General features: G+C 38.3%; 2 protein-coding genes across 2 annotated transcripts; both read right to left on the bottom strand.

The window, feature by feature from the left end:
* Positions 1–20,238: 20,238 nt before the first annotated feature.
* On the bottom strand, positions 20,239–20,565 carry LOC143614361 (uncharacterized). Its single transcript, XM_077087820.1, has one exon. The coding sequence runs from the start codon at positions 20,563–20,565 to the stop codon at positions 20,239–20,241; it is 327 nt and encodes a 108-aa protein (XP_076943935.1).
* A 962-nt stretch (positions 20,566–21,527) lies between these two features.
* On the bottom strand, positions 21,528–21,836 carry LOC143614360 (putative mitochondrial protein AtMg00860). The gene has a single exon (XM_077087819.1). It carries the CDS (start codon positions 21,834–21,836, stop codon positions 21,528–21,530), a length of 309 nt encoding a protein of 102 aa, XP_076943934.1.
* Positions 21,837–22,868: the final 1,032 nt, after the last annotated feature.

Genomic DNA, 22,868 nt, shown 5'->3' with positions numbered 1-22,868 from the left:
TAGTAGGCGACGTGATGAGGATGATTTATGCTTATTTAATTGAAATAATCGATCTCATGTATATCCAGAAACGGGTTATAGGCGGTTTGTTAATATGCGAATTCGTATATTATTTTATCTTCTTTTCCTAATTCGTTGTGTTAGTTAGAAATACGCGTATAATTGATCTAATAAGATCAATTCCAAGTAAAATCCGTGAATTAAGGAGAATGAAATATAATCCGGGTTAGGAGTTGCGGGTTTGGTCCAGCTGAACGGGTTTGGGTTGAGGGTTAAGTATTATAATATAATTATGTTTCAGTTTTGCAAATAGGTCCCTATTGTTTGAAAGTGTAAACACATTTGGGTAATACTTTATGTTTGGGCTATATTTGTCATATATTGAAAGTTTTAAATATATATAATATACAAATAATTAAGATCAATATTATAACCATAAATTAAGTCGATAAACGCGACCAGATTTCTCGAACATCGAAATGGGTCGGGTTACGGATAAAATCTTAATTGGGAAATCCGAGTTGTTACAATCTCCCATACTTTAAGGGATTTCGTCCCTAAATTAAAGTATACTATAACAACACCATTAAATTTTTGAGGAAAAGAAAATTTTAAATATAACTTTTAAAATTTATCATAACACATAACTTTTGAATAGTCAAAACAACGCTCCAAATGACAATCCGATAAGGATACTTATATATAGGATGTACCAGCGGCGTATCCACCATGTCCTTTCATCTTTACATTTGTACCGTTATCCCAACTACTTTCGGTTCTATATTATGACACACAATTGCACGCATTATGATTTCCATACGAGGACTTCTATAATTATGTAGGTCTCCATAATTACTTAGGTCGTCGGATGGTCCACATAACTCGTCCCATCGTGCGAGTTACAAAAACTTTTGAAAAACATGATTTTGAGAAAAAACCAAGAGTTTTAATACATTTTGGTTGTAAATAGAACATGTTCATTGTGTAAATATTGCTAAAGATGAATTGAGTCCTTGAGTTGATTTAATAAAATATTAAAGTTTCTAAAACGCCTCTTGGTAAAAGTTATAAAATTCTTGGAAGTTTGAAAATGAATGGATTCCTTGGGGTTGACAGTGAAACGAGTTGGGATAAATGAAGATAAGAGATAAACTAGTAGTACGGTATTATAGGCAGTTATCTTTTGAAAAGGTAGATTTTACTGTATAAACATAATCATTTGAAATTAATAAATTATTAGAATTTTTTAAATCCAAAAATCGAATTAAGATTTGTTATAATGTCCGATTGAGAAAGATAAATATGTTTAGATAAATAACGGGAAACATATTCTTTGATAAACTTAGTTATGATTGATTTGATTTCTGATTTAAAATAACTTGATTAATTAGATCTATAAAAATTTGAATATCCGAAGTTGATTGAATTGAAATATTTTGATTGTGTTATAAAGTAGGGCTTAATAGAAAAAGTATAGAAATTGATGAACATGATTGAATCAAGAACACACATGCCCTAGGTGATTAAGATTTTCATAGTTGTGACAAGTATTAACAAGATAATCAAATGATTACATTGGGTACAAAACGATATGAGTACTGAATTTAATAGTAATAGTGGCAAGTGAAACGTAATGAGTGAATTTTGACGTAAACTTCCTTGTTTGAGACGCTATGATTTTGTTGAGATTGATTGTTAATTGGATTAACAACATATAGTTGATGTTCAGACTTGCGTTTGTTATTGTTGTTGTTATGAGAATGAATAGGGGTAGGTGAATTGAATTTATTAGCGAAGTAGTTAATGAACTGTATTGAATTGATTGTATTTGTGTTTTAGATATTGGGTTTATATTTTAGAGATCGCAGGTCCTATATCCTTGACTAAACATGTGGTCATGAGGCGGTAATAGAAAATAAATAATTTATGTTGTTTGTTGTTGAGAAAACATTCTATGATTAATAAATGTGTGATTTAATGAGGAGATTGGATAGTTGTGTATATTTTATATGAGTTATTGCGTAAAGCGAAACTTAAATGTGTTATGCTGATGTTTATTCATAACTTAAGGATAAGTTAGAATCCAAATTGAAATTTAATGATTTAGTTTGATGAGTGAATGGTTTTTATCAAAGTTTGACATGTTTTAACAAATTAAAATTTGAAGTTGAATACTTGAGATATGTTTAATAGTTTATGTATATGAAACCATGAGTATAAGGAAGCCATTTGATTATTAAATTGTGCAATAATATTATTTAAATTACTTGATATTTTGATAATATTATAACGTGATAAGAGAACAGGTGAAAACCAAATTAATAATAGAATGTATATTGTTTTGATTGACTTGTGATGACCGAGTCTCGATAAATGAAGGATTTGTATCCGATCAAAGGGATAAAAATGTTTTGAATGTATAAATAGATCGAATCAATAGATCTTGATTCAAACGTGATTTAGTAAGCTATTAATTAAATAATTTAATAATAGAATAATAGAATAACTGAATAGTTAAATCAAATCATAAATTGTTTCGTATAAAATCAAAAAAAATAATAAAACAATTAACGAATGTTCTTCAAGGCGTTGGGTTTCCCATGAGCTTTCCATGGCATTTTGTTTCCCCAACTTATTAGCATACCAAAACAAATGCGTGAGTTGGCCTCCCATGAGCGTTACATGGCAATTTGAATTGCCCAACTTAATTAACGAATTTAACGAAACAATTAAGTTTGTTGGCCCATGAGCGTTACATGGCGATTTAAATGACCAAACTAAGTAACGAATAAATGAACTCAAGCATTAGTAGTTGAAACCTCTCGTGTATCACCACAGATGATAATGTTCCAACAAAATATCGCAAATATAACAAATTGTGCAAATGAACAGTTGGCGTGTCCATGGCATCACATGGGTTTTACACCCGACTAGACATTTTAAAAACAATAAAACACAATAAAGGGTGTAACCGTTTAGCCGATTACGTTAAACGCTTAAAGTGTCGATCGCATGACAATTCCACTATGGCGAGAAATCTTGTCACACACCCTAGTATTAAGTGAAAACGAGCAAAAACAAAGCTAGGAAATTCGCAAGAAAAATTTTGACAATAAAGGCAATCTAATAAAAGTAAATAAAAATATTTTGAGGTTGAGGCGTAGCCTCAGAGTTATAAAAATATTTTGAGAATATGACATAGTCCCGGAGTAATAAAATATTTTAAGGGTGAAGCTTCGGAGTTTTGTGTGTGTGCATGACAAATAAATAAACAATTAATTAAAAAATTAAATAAGTACTTAATCTAACAAGTTATTACGTAAGCTATAAACAATCAAATATAACACATCAGGTAAACAAATAAGCACGTACGAGGCTCCTAAGAATGTTACTAAGGCACCACTAACGACCTATCTTAAACATTCGGCTCTGATACCAATCTATCAAACCCCAACCTATGGCGGAAAATCCGGGGCGTAACTGATTGCCCACAGCTTTTCAAAGGTTACTGTCATGCAAATTGATAATGACAATATCTATTTAATTTATATAAATGAAACAATTAAACTAATTACATCAAGTATAAAGAAACTACAACAATGATTAATTAAGTTTTTATCCTAAAAGGCATCTCTACGTGGTCTTTATCTTGCTAAACAATCAAGCTGATAACCTGCAAAATGCGTATAAAATATATTTTTGCCAACAACAAATGTTGAGTGAGTAAAACACCAATTTAAAACACAACAGTAATAATATATAACAAATAAAGAAAGATGCAAACTGATCCTGTGAGATAAACAGGTAAACCATAGCACATACACAAACAATCAACCATAAAGAAAGGCTAACCCGTTGCCATGCGAATGGGCATTGGTTACCAAAAATGTGGTGTTGGTGAAACCATTGGCAATGTGTCGGAAGCCGGCCACTAAGACGGTCGTATGATCCTACTAGACTGAGAATATGTTGGACCTCTCCGAATGAGGTTCAAATAAAACAAGTAAGCAAATAGCAAGTTAGGCATAAACTGATATACACACATGGATTAAACAGTTGCGGTTTTGTATACTAGATAAATAGATAAATAATGTAAATACGCATAAGTCCCCAAAAGGATTTAAAATAAGTAAAAAGGGGAGTGATTACTGTAACATCGAGAAAATTTTGAGTTTAAAATGTAAACTTTCCAAAGTCAAGGGACCAAATATGCCAAATTCCAAACCTGAGGGTTAAAAATGAAAATCCTGATTTTCCTGACCCATCGCGCTACGAGATGGATCAGAAGAAAGACCCCTCGCGATACGCGATTGGGGTGTCTGACAACGAGACGCGTGGCCTGCCACGTGGCCACATGTGGCACATCGGTCGCCAAGTGTCCCGCTACGTGGCACGACGTCCGCCACGTGTCAACACGTGGCACACCGTTTGCCACGTGGCGACACATGGCAACCTACGCAGTGACTGCGCAAGGCTACATCGCGCTACTCGACGGGTGCCAAGGAGCCCATCGCGTACCGCGATGGGATCCCAAATTTTGCCTATAAATAGCAAGTCCGGGATATCATTCAAGGCACACCAAAATCTGTTATCCATTCTCTCTCTAACATCTCTCTACATTCCCACAATCATATTAACGATCCGTCTCGATAAGCGTGCCCCGATTCCTCGTTTGTGTACCAACGTTTCCTCGAAGTTTGAGCCACCCTTCACCAACGTATGACCAAAGTGGTGTTTGTTATCAAAAGGCGTGCCAAGGAAGGTGTGCCAAAGTTGATTAAGAAATTGGAGCGGCGTTGTAGTGCTGCTTGAGTTCCTAAGGTTTCTAAACGCCAAAAAGGTTAGGCGTAACGACAAAATGAATATAATATAATATTATATTAAAGGCTTAAGCCCTTAAGTCGAGGTTATACTCGAAACCTCGATAAAAGAGAAATAAACATAACAATGAAAATAACAAAAGAATGAATTGCAAATATGTATATATGTATGTAAGTATATATGTATATTCTTTGTTATGAAGTTATTATTTAAGTAATAATGAGTATTCTTAAATAATTAAAGGAAAAGAATACGTTTCTTGGAGAAGAAGAAACGTCGGGTTTTTATATAAACTAAAGGTTTATAATTTACTTTTAAACTAAAGGTTTTCAAGTAAAAGAAATATATGAACTAAAGGTTCATCGAGGTAGAGATATAAAATAAGACTAAAGGTCTTAAGCCGGATTATATATCCGACTAACAAATGTTTATACTCGTACTATAGGTGCGAGATAAAAAGGGAAAGACCTTCAGACGGTGTTGAAGCCGATCCCAAAGCGATAAGGTGAATATGCCCCCAAACTTTTATAAACTTGTTTTCAAACGAGTCAAACATGTTATATGAAAATTGTTTACAAGGAACTACGTGTTCCTAAAACCATTATAAATGAAAGTATAAACCTAGCCCTCAGGCTGTGGTATACGTATGTCTGGATCCTTACATAGGTGGTAGAACGCGATGGACACATCGCACCACCCTGATCGTAGGACGTTTTCCCGCGGGAAGTACAATCAATGTGTATATTTACGGGTACTTAACTAAGTCGAACGCTGCGGTGTTTGCTGAGGTGACCTAGAGTAGAGACTTGAATTTATAAATGTGTTATTTAACTTTGTTATTCCTAAGCCACAATGGGCCGAGGCAGGTGTAGTCTCGAGGGGTAATAAAGTAAAAGAAAATATTTTTGCGTCAGTGTGTTCACCAGCATTCGTTGCTGACGTATTTTATTTACATTTTGCAGGTGAACAAGATTAGCGCTTGGAATGTCGAAGTGCTATTTATATCCTATGGCTCGGATTTATTTTGTATAAACCTTAATATGCTAAATGGTGGTTTGTAATTAAAACAAATAATCTTTTGAAACTTAAACGGGAATCTTTTATAATTCCGTCTTTTGTAATATTACAACTTTGATCCTTATATTTTATAAGACTTCCGCTAATCAAACGTAACTCTGATATATATATACAAATATGGTACCAACTATTAGATAACACGCCCAGGCCGTGTTTTGGGGTGTGACAAGGTTGGTATCAGAGCCATCAATCTTAGCGAATTGGGTATCATAAAACAATACCTAAGCTTCGATCCAAGTATAGGAAATAAATGTCTATTTGTTTTAGGGATAAGATAGGCTGCTAACCTTTTCTTTCCCTCCACATTCTAAACCACCCATAAATGTTAGATGTCGTTCAAAAGTTGGATGGAAAAATATGTGCGAGAAGCAAAAGAGGCTGGAATCGCCGAACCTTTTCTCGAAGACAACATGAGTGATGGTTACTACGAAGCATACTTTGACCAAGATGTGGAACATGAATTGACTAAACCTGTGTACTACCCCGGAAGTAGACACTACCCAATTGACATTCCCGATAGTCCACCAAGACAAGGAATTGAACCACCAAGGCACTCAAGCTATCATCCACCGACCATACCCATGTACCATCCCTCTAAAGTACCAACGTACCATCCCTCGGAGATTCCCACTTATCATCCATCAGAGATACCGCAGTACTTTCCAACTGGATACCTACCAAATCCACACCCGTTCTGTGCTTTCCTCTCAAACCGACCAATAAAGGAAGAACCAAGATCCCCATCCTCAGACTGGATGCAATGCCACTCCGATTAACGAAGGTGGCATACCGGAAGCTCCACTTTCAATGAAGTCAACTCACGACCCAACAATGGCGAAGGGCCATCCTGCAAGCCCAAGATGAGGGTAATGATGCCCTACGAAAGTTTCAAAATGCCCCCGATGATCAACGAGACCACCCAGCATCCTGAACCGAGGAAGAACCTGAAGAGGAAGAAGAACCTATGGAAGAAGAGGAACCAGAAGATGAGGAGGACCCCGAAGAAGAGGAGGATCCTGAGGAAGAGTATGAGGAAAAACCGGAAGAAGAGCATCCCAATAATCCCATTGAGATATCAACATCAATGGATGGATCTCTCACTTCCCGAAACCCGAGTTATGGTTCTGTTGACCCATATGTCCAATATCTCGAAACTCTCAAGAACCAAGCTTCATTAAGCTTCCCACCATTCCAAGGGGAGATTCCATCAATTCAAGAACAAGCCGATGAGATCTGAGAACAGAAGAGGACTGCTAAGACCTTCTTCTACCTTGCATCCGACATGACTGAAGTCCCGTATCCTGAACCGAGGAATCACTATGAAATGGTGACATTGGGTTACCGCGACCCACCTCCACAATATGGATACCCCAACAAGGTCCCACAGTCATATGAAGAACACTTGGACCGCGCTCTGCATGAGACAGATGATTGGAGAAAGAAGGTGGCTGAAGAAGAAAAGAAAAAGAAGAAAATAGGAAAGACACTCCTTCACAAGTGCAACAAATTAAGGAAGCTTGTGAAGAAGTTTTGAAGGATTAAAGCAGTATGGATGAAGAATGTGAAGGAGAAGTGTGTGTGTAATATAATCTTGTACGTTATGTGAATTATGTATGTAACAAGAACGTTGAAACGTTCTTAGAATAAAGATAGGATAATATATATATATATATCATATGAATTATATATATATATATATATATATATATATATATATATATATGTGTATGTAATGTGTGAAATAAATATATATATATCCTTTGTGATATATATATAGGAATGTATAATAGAATTATATGTTTAATAAAAGAAAACGTTGTTTAAATTTCAGATATAAATTAAAAAGAAAAGAAATATGTCTGAACAAAGTAATAATAACGAGAATGCTCGAAAAGAGCAAGAAATAAGAAAAGAAAAGGGGAATGACCCCGTGAATAATCAAGAAGAAGAAATTCCCGAAAAATATATGAATAAAATACAAAAGATGATTAAGGATGCGGTGAGAGAAGAGTCCATGTCTAGGTCTCAATCACGAAATTCGAAACATTCTCATTCCGTTAATCCTTCTCGAAAATCTGTTTCTAAACCTCGTTCTAGACCTTCACATAGGGAAGAAAGTGTTCATGAGTCTAACGCCGATGGAAGAGTTAGGCAAGAGTTCAAGAAACTCAAAATTAGTGGGTGTTCATTCAAAGATTTTAAATACTATGGATCGAAAGAGTTCCATGGTGACAAAGGATCCATCACGACTGTGAGGTGGCTTGAGGAAATGGAGACGATCGTGATAACAAGCAAATGTTCCAATGAGAAGAAGATTCAATACTCTGCCCTTATGTTCAAGGGAGAGGCGCTTGAGTGGTGGAATATGATGTTGATGAGTAAAGGGAGAGAGGCAATGTATAATCTGAGTTGGGACGAGTTTAAGGCTTTATTGATGGGAAAGTTTTGTCCCATGAATGAAACCGACCAAATCCAAACAAAATTTCTAAATCTTAAGGTCGTGTGGATGAACCTTCGTAAAAAAAACACGAAGTTTCACGAATATTGTCGTCTAGTTCCCCAGCTGGTAAATCTGGAATCCAGCAAGGTTACAAGGTATATTTGGGGATTGCCGCGGGAAATCCGTGACATGTTGAGGTCACACTTACCTCAAACCGTTGACTCTGCAATGGAGTTAGATGGCTATCTGATGGGCGGAATGGTCCGCAATAAGGAAGAGGACAAGAAGGTTTCAACAACAAAAACTCAACGAAGAACGAGAGGAGGTGCCAACTTCAAAGGCAAAGGCGTAAACCAAAATTGATACATTTCTACGCCATGCAAAACATGTAGGAGGTATCACAAAGGACGATGTAACTTCGCCCCGCCTCCTAAAGTGTGTGAGTCATGTAAACATACGGGTCATGCGGCTGTTGACTGTTGGAAGAAGAAAATGACGTGCTACAACAGTAAGGAGATGGGGCACTTGAATTTTGAATGCCCCAAGAACAAACCCGCGACTGGTGGTGCGGGTGGAAGTGGCAAAGATAATAAGGGAAATACTCAAGTCTTTGTACTCGACACAAAGAAAGCCGCTGACATGCCGGAAACCATTACCGGTACGTTTCTAGTCAACGACACCTATGCTAGAGTTTTATTTGATTTTGGTGCCACTTTACGTTTCATAGATTATAATTTTTGTAGTCTATTAAACGAACCTTTAACGAAATAAGATAAAACTTTAAGCGTCGAGACTGCTAGTGGCGAAATCGTTAAGATCTCCGAAACCCTTGAAAATGAAAAAAATTCTTTTAGCTGGTTATATTCTGCCTATCTGTTTGTTACCCATGAGTCTGGCTGGTTTTGATATTGTACTTGGTATGGATTGGTTATCCAATAACCATGCCCGTATCATCTTTAATAGCAAAACCGTTGAACTTCAAGCCCCCGATAAACGGGCAATTCGAATTGAAGGGGACAAAGACGCTGGCTTAGTTAGCATAATTTCTATGATTAGGGCTAACAAATGTTTAAATCAAGGATGCTTAGCATTCATGGCCTACGTCATTGAAGAGTCAAAGCCAAAAGAGATAAAGTTCGTACCCATAGTCTTTGACTTTTCCGATGTTTTTCCTGTTGAACTTCCTGGAATCCCTCCTGACCGTGAAGTAGAATTTAGGTTCGATCTTGTTCCCGGTATCGCTCCGATCGCCAAAGCTCTGTATCGCTTAGCGCCAACTGAGATGAAGGAGTTAAAGAAACAACTTGATGAGCTAATGGAAAAAGGTTTTATAAGACCGAGTTCGTCACCTTGGGGAGCGCCAACCCTGTTTGTCAAGAAGAAGGATGGTTCGTGCGTTGAACAAAGTCACAATCAAGAACCGTTATCCACTCCCTCGAATCGATGATCTTTTCGACCAACTTCAAGGTGCTAGCTTCTTTTATAAAATCGATCTTCGTTCCGGCTATCACCAACATAAAGTCCAATCCGAGGATATTCCTAAAACCGCCTTTCAAACAAAGTATGGCCATTATGAGTTCACTGTTATGCCATTCAGACTCACTAATGCGCCAGCCGCTTTCATGGACATGATGAACCGAATTTGTAAGACTTACTTAGATAAATTTGTTATCGTATTCATCGACGATATACTTATTTATTCTAAGTCTAAGGCTGATCATGAAGTCTATCTTCGAACTCTGCTCGAAATTCTTAGAATCGAGAAGTTGTATGTTAAATTTCCCAAATGCGAATTTTGGTTACATGAGGTACAATTTCTTGGTCACATCATCAATGTCATCGGTATTCAAGTCGATCCCACTAAGATTGAAGCTATCTCTAAGTGGGAAATTCCAAAATCACCAACCGAGATTCGAAGTTTCTTAGGTTTGGCCGGCTATTACCGTAGATTCATTGAAAATTTCTCTCGAATCGCTGTTCCACTAACTTCCTTAACTAGTAAGAACATAAAATATGAAAGGGGAACAATGCAACAAGAGGCGTTCGATATACTCAAACAGAAACTCACTCAAGCACCTATCCTGGCATTGCCAGAAGGTACTAAGGATTTTGTGGTATTTAGTGTCGCGTCTCATTCCGGCTTGGGATGTGTACTAATGCAACGCAAGAAAGTAATCGCTTACGCCTCTCGTCAACTTAAGGTACACGAGAAGAATTACACGAATCACGATCTAGAGTTAGGCGCCATAATCTTTGCACTTAAGATATAGAGGCAATATCTCTATGGAGTAAGATTTACCGTGTACACTGACCACAAAAGTCTAAAGCACATCTTCTATCAAAAAGAGCTTAACATGCGCCAACGGCGATTGATGGAGACTCTCAACGACTACGACTGTGAAATTGTTTATCATGAAGGCAAAGCCAAAGTTGTGGCTGACGCCTTAAGTCGTAAGGAGCACTAAAAGCCAAAAAGAGTCCGAGCGTTGAGGCTAGAACTCCAAGTTGATCTCCTCGAGCAAATCAAGTCTGCCCAAACTCAAGCGATCAATGAAAACAAAATCTCTGACGAAAAGCGTAACGGCACCATTGACTCGCTAGTCAAGGGTGACGATGGTATCCTTAGACTCGGCAATAGAATTTGGGTACCAATCGTTGGGGACTTGCGTGAGAAAATTCTGAATGAGGCTCACAAATCCAAGTATATGATGCATCCCGGGAGCGACAAAATGTACCATAACCTCAAATCAAACTATTGGTGGAATGAGATGAAAAGGGATGTCGCTTCGCACGTTGTGAAATGTTTAACATGTTTGAAAGTCAAAGCTGAACACCAAAAGCCTTCGGGATTGCTTTAGCAACCCGAACTTCCTGTATGGAAGTGGGAGTTAATAGCATAGACTTTATAACTAAACTCCCAAAGACGACTCGTCAACACAATGCTATATGGGTAATTGTGTACCGCCTAACAAATTCCGCACATTTCATACCTATCAATGAGTCGTATTCAATGGATAGATTAGCGCACATTTATGTAAACACCATCGTTGCTTTGCATGGAGTGCCGCTATCTATAATCTCTGATCGAGACAGTCGTTTTCGTCTCATTTCTGGAAAAGCTTCCAACAAGCACTCGGTACAAAACTAAACCTTAGCACCGCCTATCATCCGCAGACCGATGGGCAAAGCGAAAGGACGATCCAAACGTTGGAAAACATGCTCCGAGCCTGTGTGACTGACTTAGGTGGAAGTTGGGATGACCACTTGCCCCTAATGGAATTCTCGTACAACAATAGCTATCACACAAGTATACAAGCCGCACCATTCGAGGCGTTATATGGTCGAAAGTGTAGAACGCCCGTGTGTTGGTTTGAAACCGGAAATAATCAATTATCTGAACCCGAGATAGTCCAAGAAACCACCAACAAAATTGTTCAAATCCGAGAACGAATTAAGACGGCACGTGATCGCCAAAAGAGTTACGCCGATGTTCGTCGTATGCCGTTAGAATTTAATGTTGGTGAAAAAGTGTTATTAAAAGTCTCGCCTTGGAGAGGCGTTGTTCGCTTCGGTAAGAAAGGAAAATTAAGTCCTCGATTCGTTGGACCTTTCGAGGTACTTGAACGAATCGGCACTGTTGCATACCATTTGGGACTGCCCGAGGAAATGCAAGGGATACATGATTTATTCCATGTTTCGAATTTGCGAAAATGCTTGATTGATGAATCTTTAGCAATGCCATTAAAAGACGTTGAGATAAATGAAAACTTAAAATTCGTAGAACGTCCAATTCAAATTGAAGATTCGAAAACAAAGAAATTAAAAAGAAAAACGTTGAAAATTGTGAAAGTAAAATGGGACTCGCGTAGAGGGCCCGAGTATACATGGGAACTCGAATCGGAAATGATAAAGAAATACCCCCATTTGTTCCTGTAAAGCAATCTCGAGGACGATATTCGTTTCAAGGTGGGGAGGATGTAACATCGAGAAAATTTCGAGTTCAAAATGTAAACTTTCCAAAGTCAAGGGACCAAATGTGCCAAATTCCAAACCTGAGGGTTAAAAATGAAAATTCTGATTTTCATGACCCATCGTGCTACGCGATGGCTCAGAAGAAAGACCCATCGCGATACGCGATGGGGTGTCTGATAACGAGACGCGTGGCCTGCCACGTGGCCACACGTTGCACATCGGTCTCCACGTGTCCGCCACGTGGCCAAACGTGGCACGACGTCCGCTACATGTCAACACGTGGCACACCGTCTGCGACTTGGCGACACGTGGCAGACCTAAGCATTGACTGCGCAAGGCTACATCGCGCTACGCGACGGGTGCCAAGGAGCCCATCGCGTACCGCGGTGGGATCCCAAATTTTGCCTATAAATAGCAAGTCCGGGATCTTATTCAAGGCACACCAAAATCTGTTATCCATTTTCTCTCTAACATCTCTCTACATTTCCACATTCATATTAACGATCCGTCTCGATAAGCGTGCCACGATTCCTCGTTTGTGTACCAACGTTTCCTCGAAGTTTCAGCCACCCTCCACCCACATACAACCAAAGAGGTGTTTGTTATCAAAAGGCGTGCCAAGGAAGGTGTACCAAAGTTGATCAAGAAATTGGAGCGGCGTTGGAGTGCTGCTTGAGTTCCTAGAGTTTCTAAACGCCAAAAAGGTTTGGCGTAACGACATAATGAACATAATATAATATTATATTAAAGGCTTAAGCCTTAAGTCGAGGTTATACTCGATATCACGATAAAAGAAAAATAAACATAACAAAGAAAAGAACAAAAGAATGAATTGCAAATATGTATATATGTATGTAAGTATATATGTATATTCTTTGTTATGAAGTTATTATTTAAGTAATAATGAGTATTCTTAAATAATAAAGGAAAAAGAATATGTTTCTTAGAGAAGAAGAAACGTTGGGTTTTTATATAAACTAAAGGTTTATAATTTACTTTTAAACTAAAGGCTTTCAAGTAAAAGAAATATATGAACTAAAGGTTCATCGAGGTAGAGATATAAAATAAGACTAAAGGTCTTAAGCCGGATTGTATATCCGACTAACAAATGTTTATACTCATACTATAGGTGCGAGATAGAAAGGGAAAGACCCTCGGACGGTGTTGAAGCCGATCCCAAAGCGATAAGGTGAATATGCCCCCAAACTTTTATAAACTTGTTTTCAAACGAGTAAAACATGTTATATGAAAATTGTTTACAAGGAACTACGGGTTCCTAAAACCATTATAAATGAAAGTATAAACCTAGCCCTCAGGCTGTGGTATACGTATGTCTGGATCCTTACAGCGGTGGTAGTACGCGATGGGCACATCGCACCACCCTGATCGTAGGACGCTTTCCCGCGTGACGTACGATCATTGTGTATATTTACGGGTACTTAACTAAGTCGAACGCTGCGGTGTTTGCTAAGGTGACCTATAGTAGAGACTTGAATTTATAAATGTGTTATTTAACTTTGTTATTCCTAAGCCACGATGGGTCGAGTCAGGCGTAGTCTCGAGGGGTAATAAAGTAAAAGAAAATATTTTTGCGTCAGTGTATTCACCAGCATTCGTTGCTGACGTATTTTATTTACATTTGCAGGTGAACAAGATTAGTGCTTGGAATGTCGAAGTGCTATTTATATTCGATGGCTCGGATTTATTTTGTATAAACCTTAATATGCTAAATGTTGGTTTGTAATTAAAACAAATAATCTTTTGAAACTTAAATGGGAATATTTTATAATCCTGTCTTTTGTAATATTACAACTTTGATTCTTATATTTTATAAGACTTCCGCTAATCAAACGTAACTCTGATATATATACAAATATGGTACAAACTATTAGATCACACGCGTAGGCCGTGTTTTGGGGTGTGACAATTACTCACCTGATCCGATGAACGAAAAACAAGTGATGATTTGAGAGAGATGAACCCTTCGGGATATACCGTCAAGGATTCCTAGATAAATAATATAATATCAAATTAATTATAAGAGATATAACATTATTTAAGGAATTAAGATTTTGATGTGATTAAGTTATGTTTGGGATTAGAATGATTAATGATTGATTGATTAATCTCTGCGATCATTGCTATTAATAGTCTTATTAATTATAAATTCCCCAATAATAACCAATGAAATAATATGTAATTCAATACAAGATATGCTTGAAATAACAAAATCTAAATAGATAAATGATTAAATATATAAATAAAATAAAATAATTTATTTAAATATAATTTGAGATATTCTTATAATCATAGATATAATAATAATAATAATGATAATGATAATAATAATAATAATAATAATGATAATAATAATAATAATAATAATAATAATATCTAAATAAATAAATAAATAACTGAATGAATAAAATAGTTATAATAATATGTAGAAAGATATAAATATTTTGTCTTAAATCTTTTAAGGAAAATCAGTTTAATATGTTTAGCTTAAATAAAATAAATATAAGTTTATAAAGACGCTCAACGACAAGAATCCCAAATGATGATGTCGGGTTTAAATAAGTTGAAGTATATTATTAATATATACTTACAATACTTACATATACATATTTATATATACATACATACACATATATATAAAACTTAACGAGATTATTTGATAAAAACGTAACCTAGTAACGTTGGTTTAACAAAATAATGTTTGTTTTATATTTAATAATAATAATAAATCTTTTGAAAACCATTAAAAAATAAAAGAACAAAACTGATCTGGCCAGGAATCGAACCTGCGACCCTGGCCGGCTCAGATCTTAAACATACATACACAACCAACTGCACTACCAAGTCAATTGGTTAGAGAATGAAAGCGAATGCTTAAATACAACATCAGCTAAAACCCCCAAATTGGATTATAAACCCTAGGAAATCAAATCGATAAACCCGATAATTGTTTTCCCAATTAAAGTTAGGGTTAATGTAAAACAGATTACAGTGAGTCTATCCATGTAAACAATTACTTACTACGATGATGATTGATGGTTTAATGACAACAAGAACAGACGGCTCCAAATGCGATTATAAATGGCATCAGCAGCCCAAAATAACACGATTAGATAAAGAGGTTTAGTAGGCGACGTGATGAGGATGATTTCTGCTTATTCAATTGAAATATAATGATCGATCTCATGTATATCCAGAAACGGGTAATAGGCGGTTTGTTAATATGCTAATTTGTATATTATTTGATCTTCTTTTCCTAATTCGTTGTATTAGTTAGTTAGAAATACGTGTATAATTGATCTTATAAGATCAATTCCAAGTAAAATTCGTGAATTAAGGAGCATGAAATATAAACGGGTTTACGAGTTGCGGGTTTGGGTCCAGCTGAACGGGTTTGGGTGGAGGGTTAAGTATTATAATATAATTATGTTTTTATTTTGCAATGGTCCCTATTGTTTGAAAGTGTAAACAAATTTGGATAATACTTTAAGTTTGGGATATATTTGTCATATATTGAAAGTTTTAAATATATATAATATACAAATAATTAAGATCAATATTGTAACCATAAATTTATTCGATAACTGCGATTAAGTTTCCCGAACATCACAATGGGTCGGGTTACGGATAATTTTTAATTGGGAAATCCGAGTTGTTACAGATTGGATGATTTTTAGTAGGCGACGTGATGAGGATGATTTCTGCTTATTCAATTGAAATATAATGATCGATCTCATGTATATCCAGAAACGGGTAATAGGCGGTTTGTTAATATGCTAATTTGTATATTATTTGATCTTCTTTTCCTAATTCGTTGTATTAGTTAGTTAGAAATACGTGTATAATTGATCTTATAAGATCAATTCCAAGTAAAATTCGTGAATTAAGGAGCATGAAATATAAACGGGTTTACGAGTTGCGGGTTTGGGTCCAGCTGAACGGGTTTGGGTGGAGGGTTAAGTATTATAATATAATTATGTTTTTATTTTGCAATGGTCCCTATTGTTTGAAAGTGTAAACACATTTGGATAATACTTTAAGTTTGGGATATATTTGTCATATATTGAAAGTTTTAAATATATATAATATACAAATAATTAAGATCAATATTGTAACCATAAATTTATTCGATAACTGCGATTAAGTTTCCCGAACATCACAATGGGTCGGGTTACGGATAATTTTTAATTGGGAAATCCGAGTTGTTACAGATTGGGCCTCTTTTTCTCTCTCCACTTGCATCCAATCAGTCGAATTAACTACGACATGTATATATAGATCGGACCCAACTTCTATTCATTTTTATCTCGTTCTAATTCTTCTTCTTTTTCTTTCCAACACTAAATCTGAGATGTTACGAGTTCGCCATTTCGAGTTTTGCTGTCAGGCCCGCGATATAGAGCCCACAGTTAGTCGGTTCGCTGTTTTTTACAAAATGACGAGTCGTGACGGGTGGTACGGCTGGGCCACTACCGGAAAGGGTGTTATCGGTACCGAATGGTATCGAAGCCTTCACGAATGGAAGCCCAAGTTTTTCTGGGTTCGGGAAGACGTTATTTCGTTTACGATGACCCGGCGTAAATTGGATGATGAGATGCCGGTGGTCCGTGCCACCATGCAGGTGGATCTTCCATGGTTCAAGACCCTAACTGGTACGCCTACTCCGATGCGGGCGATACACGAGGGAGAACTAGTGAGTGCAAAGATGAGCCGCTTATGGCCGTTCCCTACCTTGGAACCGCTTTACGAGAAGCCCGATAAGAGTAAGTTAGTATTTACTTTTCTAGTGTTCCGCCTAAATTCTAACTTCTATTTTGGTTATGCAGGTGAAGGCTCCATCTTCAGTACGCTTCTAGACCACGAGGAAGGTCTTATGGTGCGTCGTCCGATTGATCCAAAGGACACGCCCATCCTTGACCGTACCCGCAACAATTTCTTTTTCTCCACCACACTCGGCCTGGAACCTGTGTTTTCCGAGGCGATGTATGCTAACGGTGAGGAATTTGTTACAAAAGGCGAGGGAGTTCTGAAACCCCGACCAATTACTGTTGCTACTTCTAGCGGGATGATAGTTCTTTTTTCTTCTAGTGAAGAGTCATCACCCTGTGAAGAAGGATTATATGTTGATGCTATTGACACTTTGAATACCCTACATTCGACTGTAGGTCTGACCCACAAGCGGAATCAGAATCCAACCACCAGCAAGGTGGCGGTTGAGGAAGGTGCTGATGACACCATCGAAGATGAACATCGAGCCACTGATGATGTCGTTGTCGAAGGTGAACATCAAGATTTTGATGTGGGTGCCTCCAAGTTGTCTGGTAAACGAAAGGTGCAATATTTTAAATTTGATACTTTCTTTTTATTATCTAAGATAGCTTTCTGATGAGGGGGAGTCATTCTGCAGAATTTTTAGATGATTCTTTTAAGTACCTTTCATGTACGAGGGGATCGACTCCGCCTCCTCCGCCAAAGGTTGTTCAAGATCCGATTACTAACATGGACACTTCCCTCCTCGAGGGTAGGAAGGGTGATACCTCTGAAGGTCTCGTCATTTCTTTACCTCTCCAACCTCCTTTTCGTTTCATAGGACCGGAGGGGCTAAGTACCTTTGCCAACGGGCCACAGGCTTTCGCGTCTCATCACGAAGAGGATCCCTTGGTGCATCGTCCACATTGGTCGATAGGTCATGATTCCATATTTTCGGAAGCAGATGTGTGCCTTGAGTATTTTTCAGGAGGATTTCCTCCTGCTGAGAAAGAACGTCAACGCGTGCGGCCACGTCAGGAGTTGCCGAACTCTCACACGTATTCCTTGGCTAACGCCGTCTTGACCAGCCATGAAATATATCGAGACTAGCGATTTATGAACGATGCGTGGGAGGATTTGGAGGTTAAGGCAGCTCAGGCGGAGAAAGAAGCCGTTGAGGCAATGAAAGAAGCCAAAGACAACCGCCTGGCTGCTGTAACTGCTGAACGACAACTGGCGGATGCAAGGGCAGCTTTAGAGGCAGAGAAAGCCCATCGCTCCATCGCCGAAGATTGCACCGCTGACCTCCAGTAGCAATTAAACTAGTATAAAGCCTCTATGGGGGATTTGAATGCTAAATCATCCACTAAGGATGAACGTCTTGCCACTCTTGCTTCCTAGAACCGGGAGCAAGCCTTGGAGTGTGCCGGGCATAAGATGGAAATTGTCCGGGCCAAGGAGGACAAAAGATGGCTATTGGTGGAGGGAGTTCACAAGGTAACTCTCACTTCCCTTCAAACTCCTTTGTAAAAAGTAACTATATCTAGAATACTTGCTTATGTCCCTCATGTTAACAGGTTATTGCTCACATCCGGGAGGGCGATGAACTTGGAAACTGTCTTGCAGCACTATTGATCGCGTCTTCTCAAGCTGGTCGCCAGACGGGCTTCCAAGAGGGTCTTCAATTCGCTGAAGGAAAGAAACCTCTTGGGGAACATTACCTAAACGGCCAGGATACTGCCAAAGCTCTTGCTGAGAAGACTAAGTCATTTGATGACTTAAAGTTTACTATTGAAAATCAAATAGCTGAGCTTGCGGACAGAGAAGATGGAATTGATCAGTTGAGGGCACTCCTTGCTACTGAGTATGACGATCAGGAAGACGCGGAAGATGAAGATGCAGCATTGTAGTTATATATTTTTGTAAACTACATAGATCCATTTTCCTTGTAATTATCATCTTTTGTAATCCCATTTGCACATATATAAGAAGTTTGTTTCATCTGGTACACTTTGTCTTATTCTTCATAATATAAGTGCTTGTAGGATCTTCTTATTTGTTAATAAAGGATTACATTACTCCTGCTATACGGACATATGAATCCCATCTGGTACGCGGACCAGAACATGTATATTACATAAAACTATAATGTGGGATTAATTGAACATTTCATAAAAAAAAGCATAAGCCAAACAAAATTACAAGAAATGACATTATATGTCCTTCACTAGTCTATTAGGCACGCAGGCCAAAGATAAAAAGTAAATAACATGTCTTGCAAGATGTAGCATTTCTTTAACTGTGCCACATTCCAAGTTCTAGGGACCTCAGTCCTGTCCAACTTCTCTAACTTGTAAGCACCATTGGATAACACTTGTTTAACCTTGTAAGGGCCTTCCCAAGTAGGGGCCAACTTGCCTGGGGGTCTTGGCCGGAAGCTTCGTTATTGCGGCAGACAAAGTCTCCCTCATCAAATGTGCATTTTTGGACCCACGAGTCATAATATTTCTGCAGTTGGTGTTTATAGTTATGCTCGTGGATGGATAATAATTCCGTCATTTCTTCCGGGAGATCTAGATTCATCCGCAATTCCTTATCATTACTACTGGTCATCAAAATTCGTGCGGATGGAATCCCGATTTCAGCCGGGATCATGGCCTCAGTGCCGTAGGTGAAACTGAATGGCGTTTCAGAATTAGTGGAATTCTTTTGTGTGTGAAAGGACCAAATCACGTGGGGAAATTCATCAAACCAACCCGTTCGTTTAGTACCTAACCTCACTTTAATCCCTTCCTTGATTGTTTGATTGGTCCGTACGACCTGACCATTGGCCTGCGGATGGGCTACAGATGTGAAATTCTGAGTGACTTGAAGCTCTTTTAACCACTCTTATAGTCCGTTGTTCGCAAACTGGGTCCCATTGTAACTCACAAGTTCTTGCCGAAGACCAAACCGACAAATAATGAATTCCCAAAAGAATTTCTTAACATTTGATGTCGTGATGGATGCGACTGGTTTGGCTTCTACCCACTTAGTGAAGTAATCAATGGCCACAATTAAAAACTTGACCCTTCCAGGGGCTTCCAGAAAAGGTCCCATAATGTCGATGGCCTACTTTTGAATTGCCAAGCGGACGTCACTGGTACAAGTTCATTATTTGGTCACAATGTATTGGGAGCACGGCGTTGAAAAGAATCAAATTTCTTGATTTCTTGCACCGCATCCAAATGCATCCCCAGCCAATAATACCCAGCATTCATAAGCTTTGCTAACACCATCCTTGGGCCCGCTTGTAGGCCACAAATGCCTTCATGAACTTCCCTTATTAGGTAGTTCGCGTCTTCAGCGTCCACACAACGTAATAGTGGGCCCAGGAAGGATCTTCGGTATAAAACACCATCATTCATCTGGTAATTCAAGGCTTTGTGCTTTATCTTCCGAGCCGCAGCTTTCTCTGTCGGCAGGACTCCTGATGACAAATAAGCCATGATCGACGTCATCCAAGATTCAACGTCTGTCCGAATTACCAAAACCTGATTCTGCGGGACGGACGGGTGATCTAAGACTTCAATGCGGATGTCGTTAGCGAAGTGCTCAATATTCGTTGAAGCCAACTGGCTAAGGGCATCCGCTTATTTGTTCTCGCTTCTCTTTATATGAATGACTTTACATGAAGAGAATTGAAGGATCAAATCCTTCACCTGCGACACATATGAAGCCGTTACGTCGTTCTTCGCTTCATAAGTTCTATTGATCTGTCCGACGATCAACATGGAATACACCCGTGCTTCTAGGTGTTTTACCCCAAGCTTCTTAGATATTCTTAGGCCTGCCTAAAAGGCTCCGTACTCCACCTCGTTGTTAGTACTCTTGAAGTCTAACTTGATGGTGTAAGTAAACTCATGACCCTTGGGGTTGACTAGCCTTAGGCCTGCGCCAGATCCCTCGTTGCTCGAAGCACCGTCCATAAACAATGACCAAATTTGTTCTTGTTCAGGGGATACTTGGGGTTATTGTTCCACTAAACATTCTTTTTCTTTGTGTTGCGGGACTTCAGTGACGAAGTCCGCCAATAATTGCCCTTTGATTGCTGGCCTGGGTTTGTACTCAACTGCATGTTCACCCAATTCGATGGCCCATTTCGCCAATCGTCCAGACAATTCTGGCTTGGTCAATACATTCTTGAGTTTGTATCCTGTCAGCACATTAATGGGATGGCCCTAAAAATACCTGTGGAGTCGCCTGGCAGCATAGACCAATGCCATAACCATCTTTTCGAGCATCAAATATCTGGTCTCCGGATCTGACAACGTCCTACTGACATAATAGATTGGTGTTTAAACATTCTTTCTGTCCGTCAGTAGTACGACCCCGATGGCAATGTCAGATTCTGAAAGGTATAGCGTCAATGGCTCTTCTGCATATGGTGCTGTCAATGTTGGTAATTCCATTAGGCATTTTTGACCTCCAGGAATGCTTGTTCAGCTTCCGCGGTCCATTTGATTTGTGCCTTCTTGAGGCAATTTCTCAAAGTTGAAACAAAAGGGTAAGATTTGGCTGCATGATTTGCAAGAAACCTGTTTGGTGCAACCAATCTCCCGTTAAGCGTCTGCACTTCTTTGAGGGAGGAAGGAGAAGGCATACAGGCTACTGCCTGGATTTTATCCGGATTGGCCTTAAAACCCGCGGCTGTAACAATGACTCCTAAGAATTTTCCTTTCTCCATTCCAAAGGAACACTTGGCTGGATTCAATTTCATGTTAATACTTCTCAAAGTCTTTATTTTGAAATGGTTGATTATGAGATATTTTGATTTTTTATTTAATTGAGTTGTGTATATTTCGATAAATATAAAAGATACCCCAAATCATTTTTTTTACTTGTTCCATAAAGTCTGCTTTAACTCGAATGAATGTTCTGAAGAAACATCAATTAAGTTATGTTCTAGAAAAAGAGGATTCTTCCATTTTTTCCCTCTGCTGAGGAAGCATTCATTTATCTGAGAAAGCATTCATTTATCGGTAAAATAACTTCTAATTAAAATACTTCAATTGGTACACGCAAGAAAAAGGCCAATTCCACAGCTTTCTTTCCATTTCCCGTGGAGTAAAATTCTTATCAGTACGAGTCAATGGAATGGCTCCCTGGCCTCTTATATCCATATAAAGGACACGCCGAGAATAAATACCCTCTTTAACTTCTATTCTGACGGATTGAATATCTTTTATAAGAAATCGGAGGAAAACCCGACGATTTTTTCCAGGAAATCCCCAACGAAAGATACACACTATTCCGTCTTTTATATCAAAACGATCATAACCACTACCTACATTCCACGAAAATGTGCACCACAAATAGGAGCTAATAAAAAGACTCGCGATCCCATAGAAAGACATCACAATTCCTTGTGAAAAAAAAACGATTTGCTGAGACGGAAAGAAAGATATCAAATTTCTACCAAGATAACTCGAAGTTCCAATCAATAAGAATCCTAATGAACCTAAAAAAAGGATAATAGCCCAGCATAAATTAGTTATTTTTCGAGCCCCCTTTATAGGTTCTATCCATATATGTTCTGATCGACAACTCATACTTGCTGCAGAAGTAGGAATAATGGCACCCGAATAATATTATTTTCGTAAAGTAGAGATCCAGAAAAGTCCTCGATGTCGGCTCTTCGCCACCTGGTGCTGTAGTATGTTCCAAGGGTTGGGCTATTCGCCCATTAAAGCGGTACGTGAACTGGGTTCAGAACGTCGTGAGACAGTTCGGTCCATATCCGGTGTGGGCG

This window comes from Bidens hawaiensis, unplaced genomic scaffold (assembly GCF_021521415.1).
Source record: "Bidens hawaiensis isolate Kalapana, Puna unplaced genomic scaffold, B.hawaiensis_p1.1 tig00039868_1, whole genome shotgun sequence".
NCBI classification, from domain to species: Eukaryota; Viridiplantae; Streptophyta; class Magnoliopsida; order Asterales; family Asteraceae; genus Bidens; species Bidens hawaiensis.
The sequence above is the reverse complement of the archived record's forward strand: the minus strand, read 5'-3'. Positions and strand labels throughout refer to the sequence as shown.

What these genes read in the sequence shown, in the direction of transcription:
- LOC143614361 (XM_077087820.1), bottom strand. Translation starts at nt 20,565, where the DNA reads ATGGCTTATTTGTCATCAGGAGTCCTGCCGACAGAGAAAGCTGCGGCT.
- LOC143614360 (XM_077087819.1), bottom strand. Translation starts at nt 21,836, where the DNA reads ATGAAATTGAATCCAGCCAAGTGTTCCTTTGGAATGGAGAAAGGAAAA.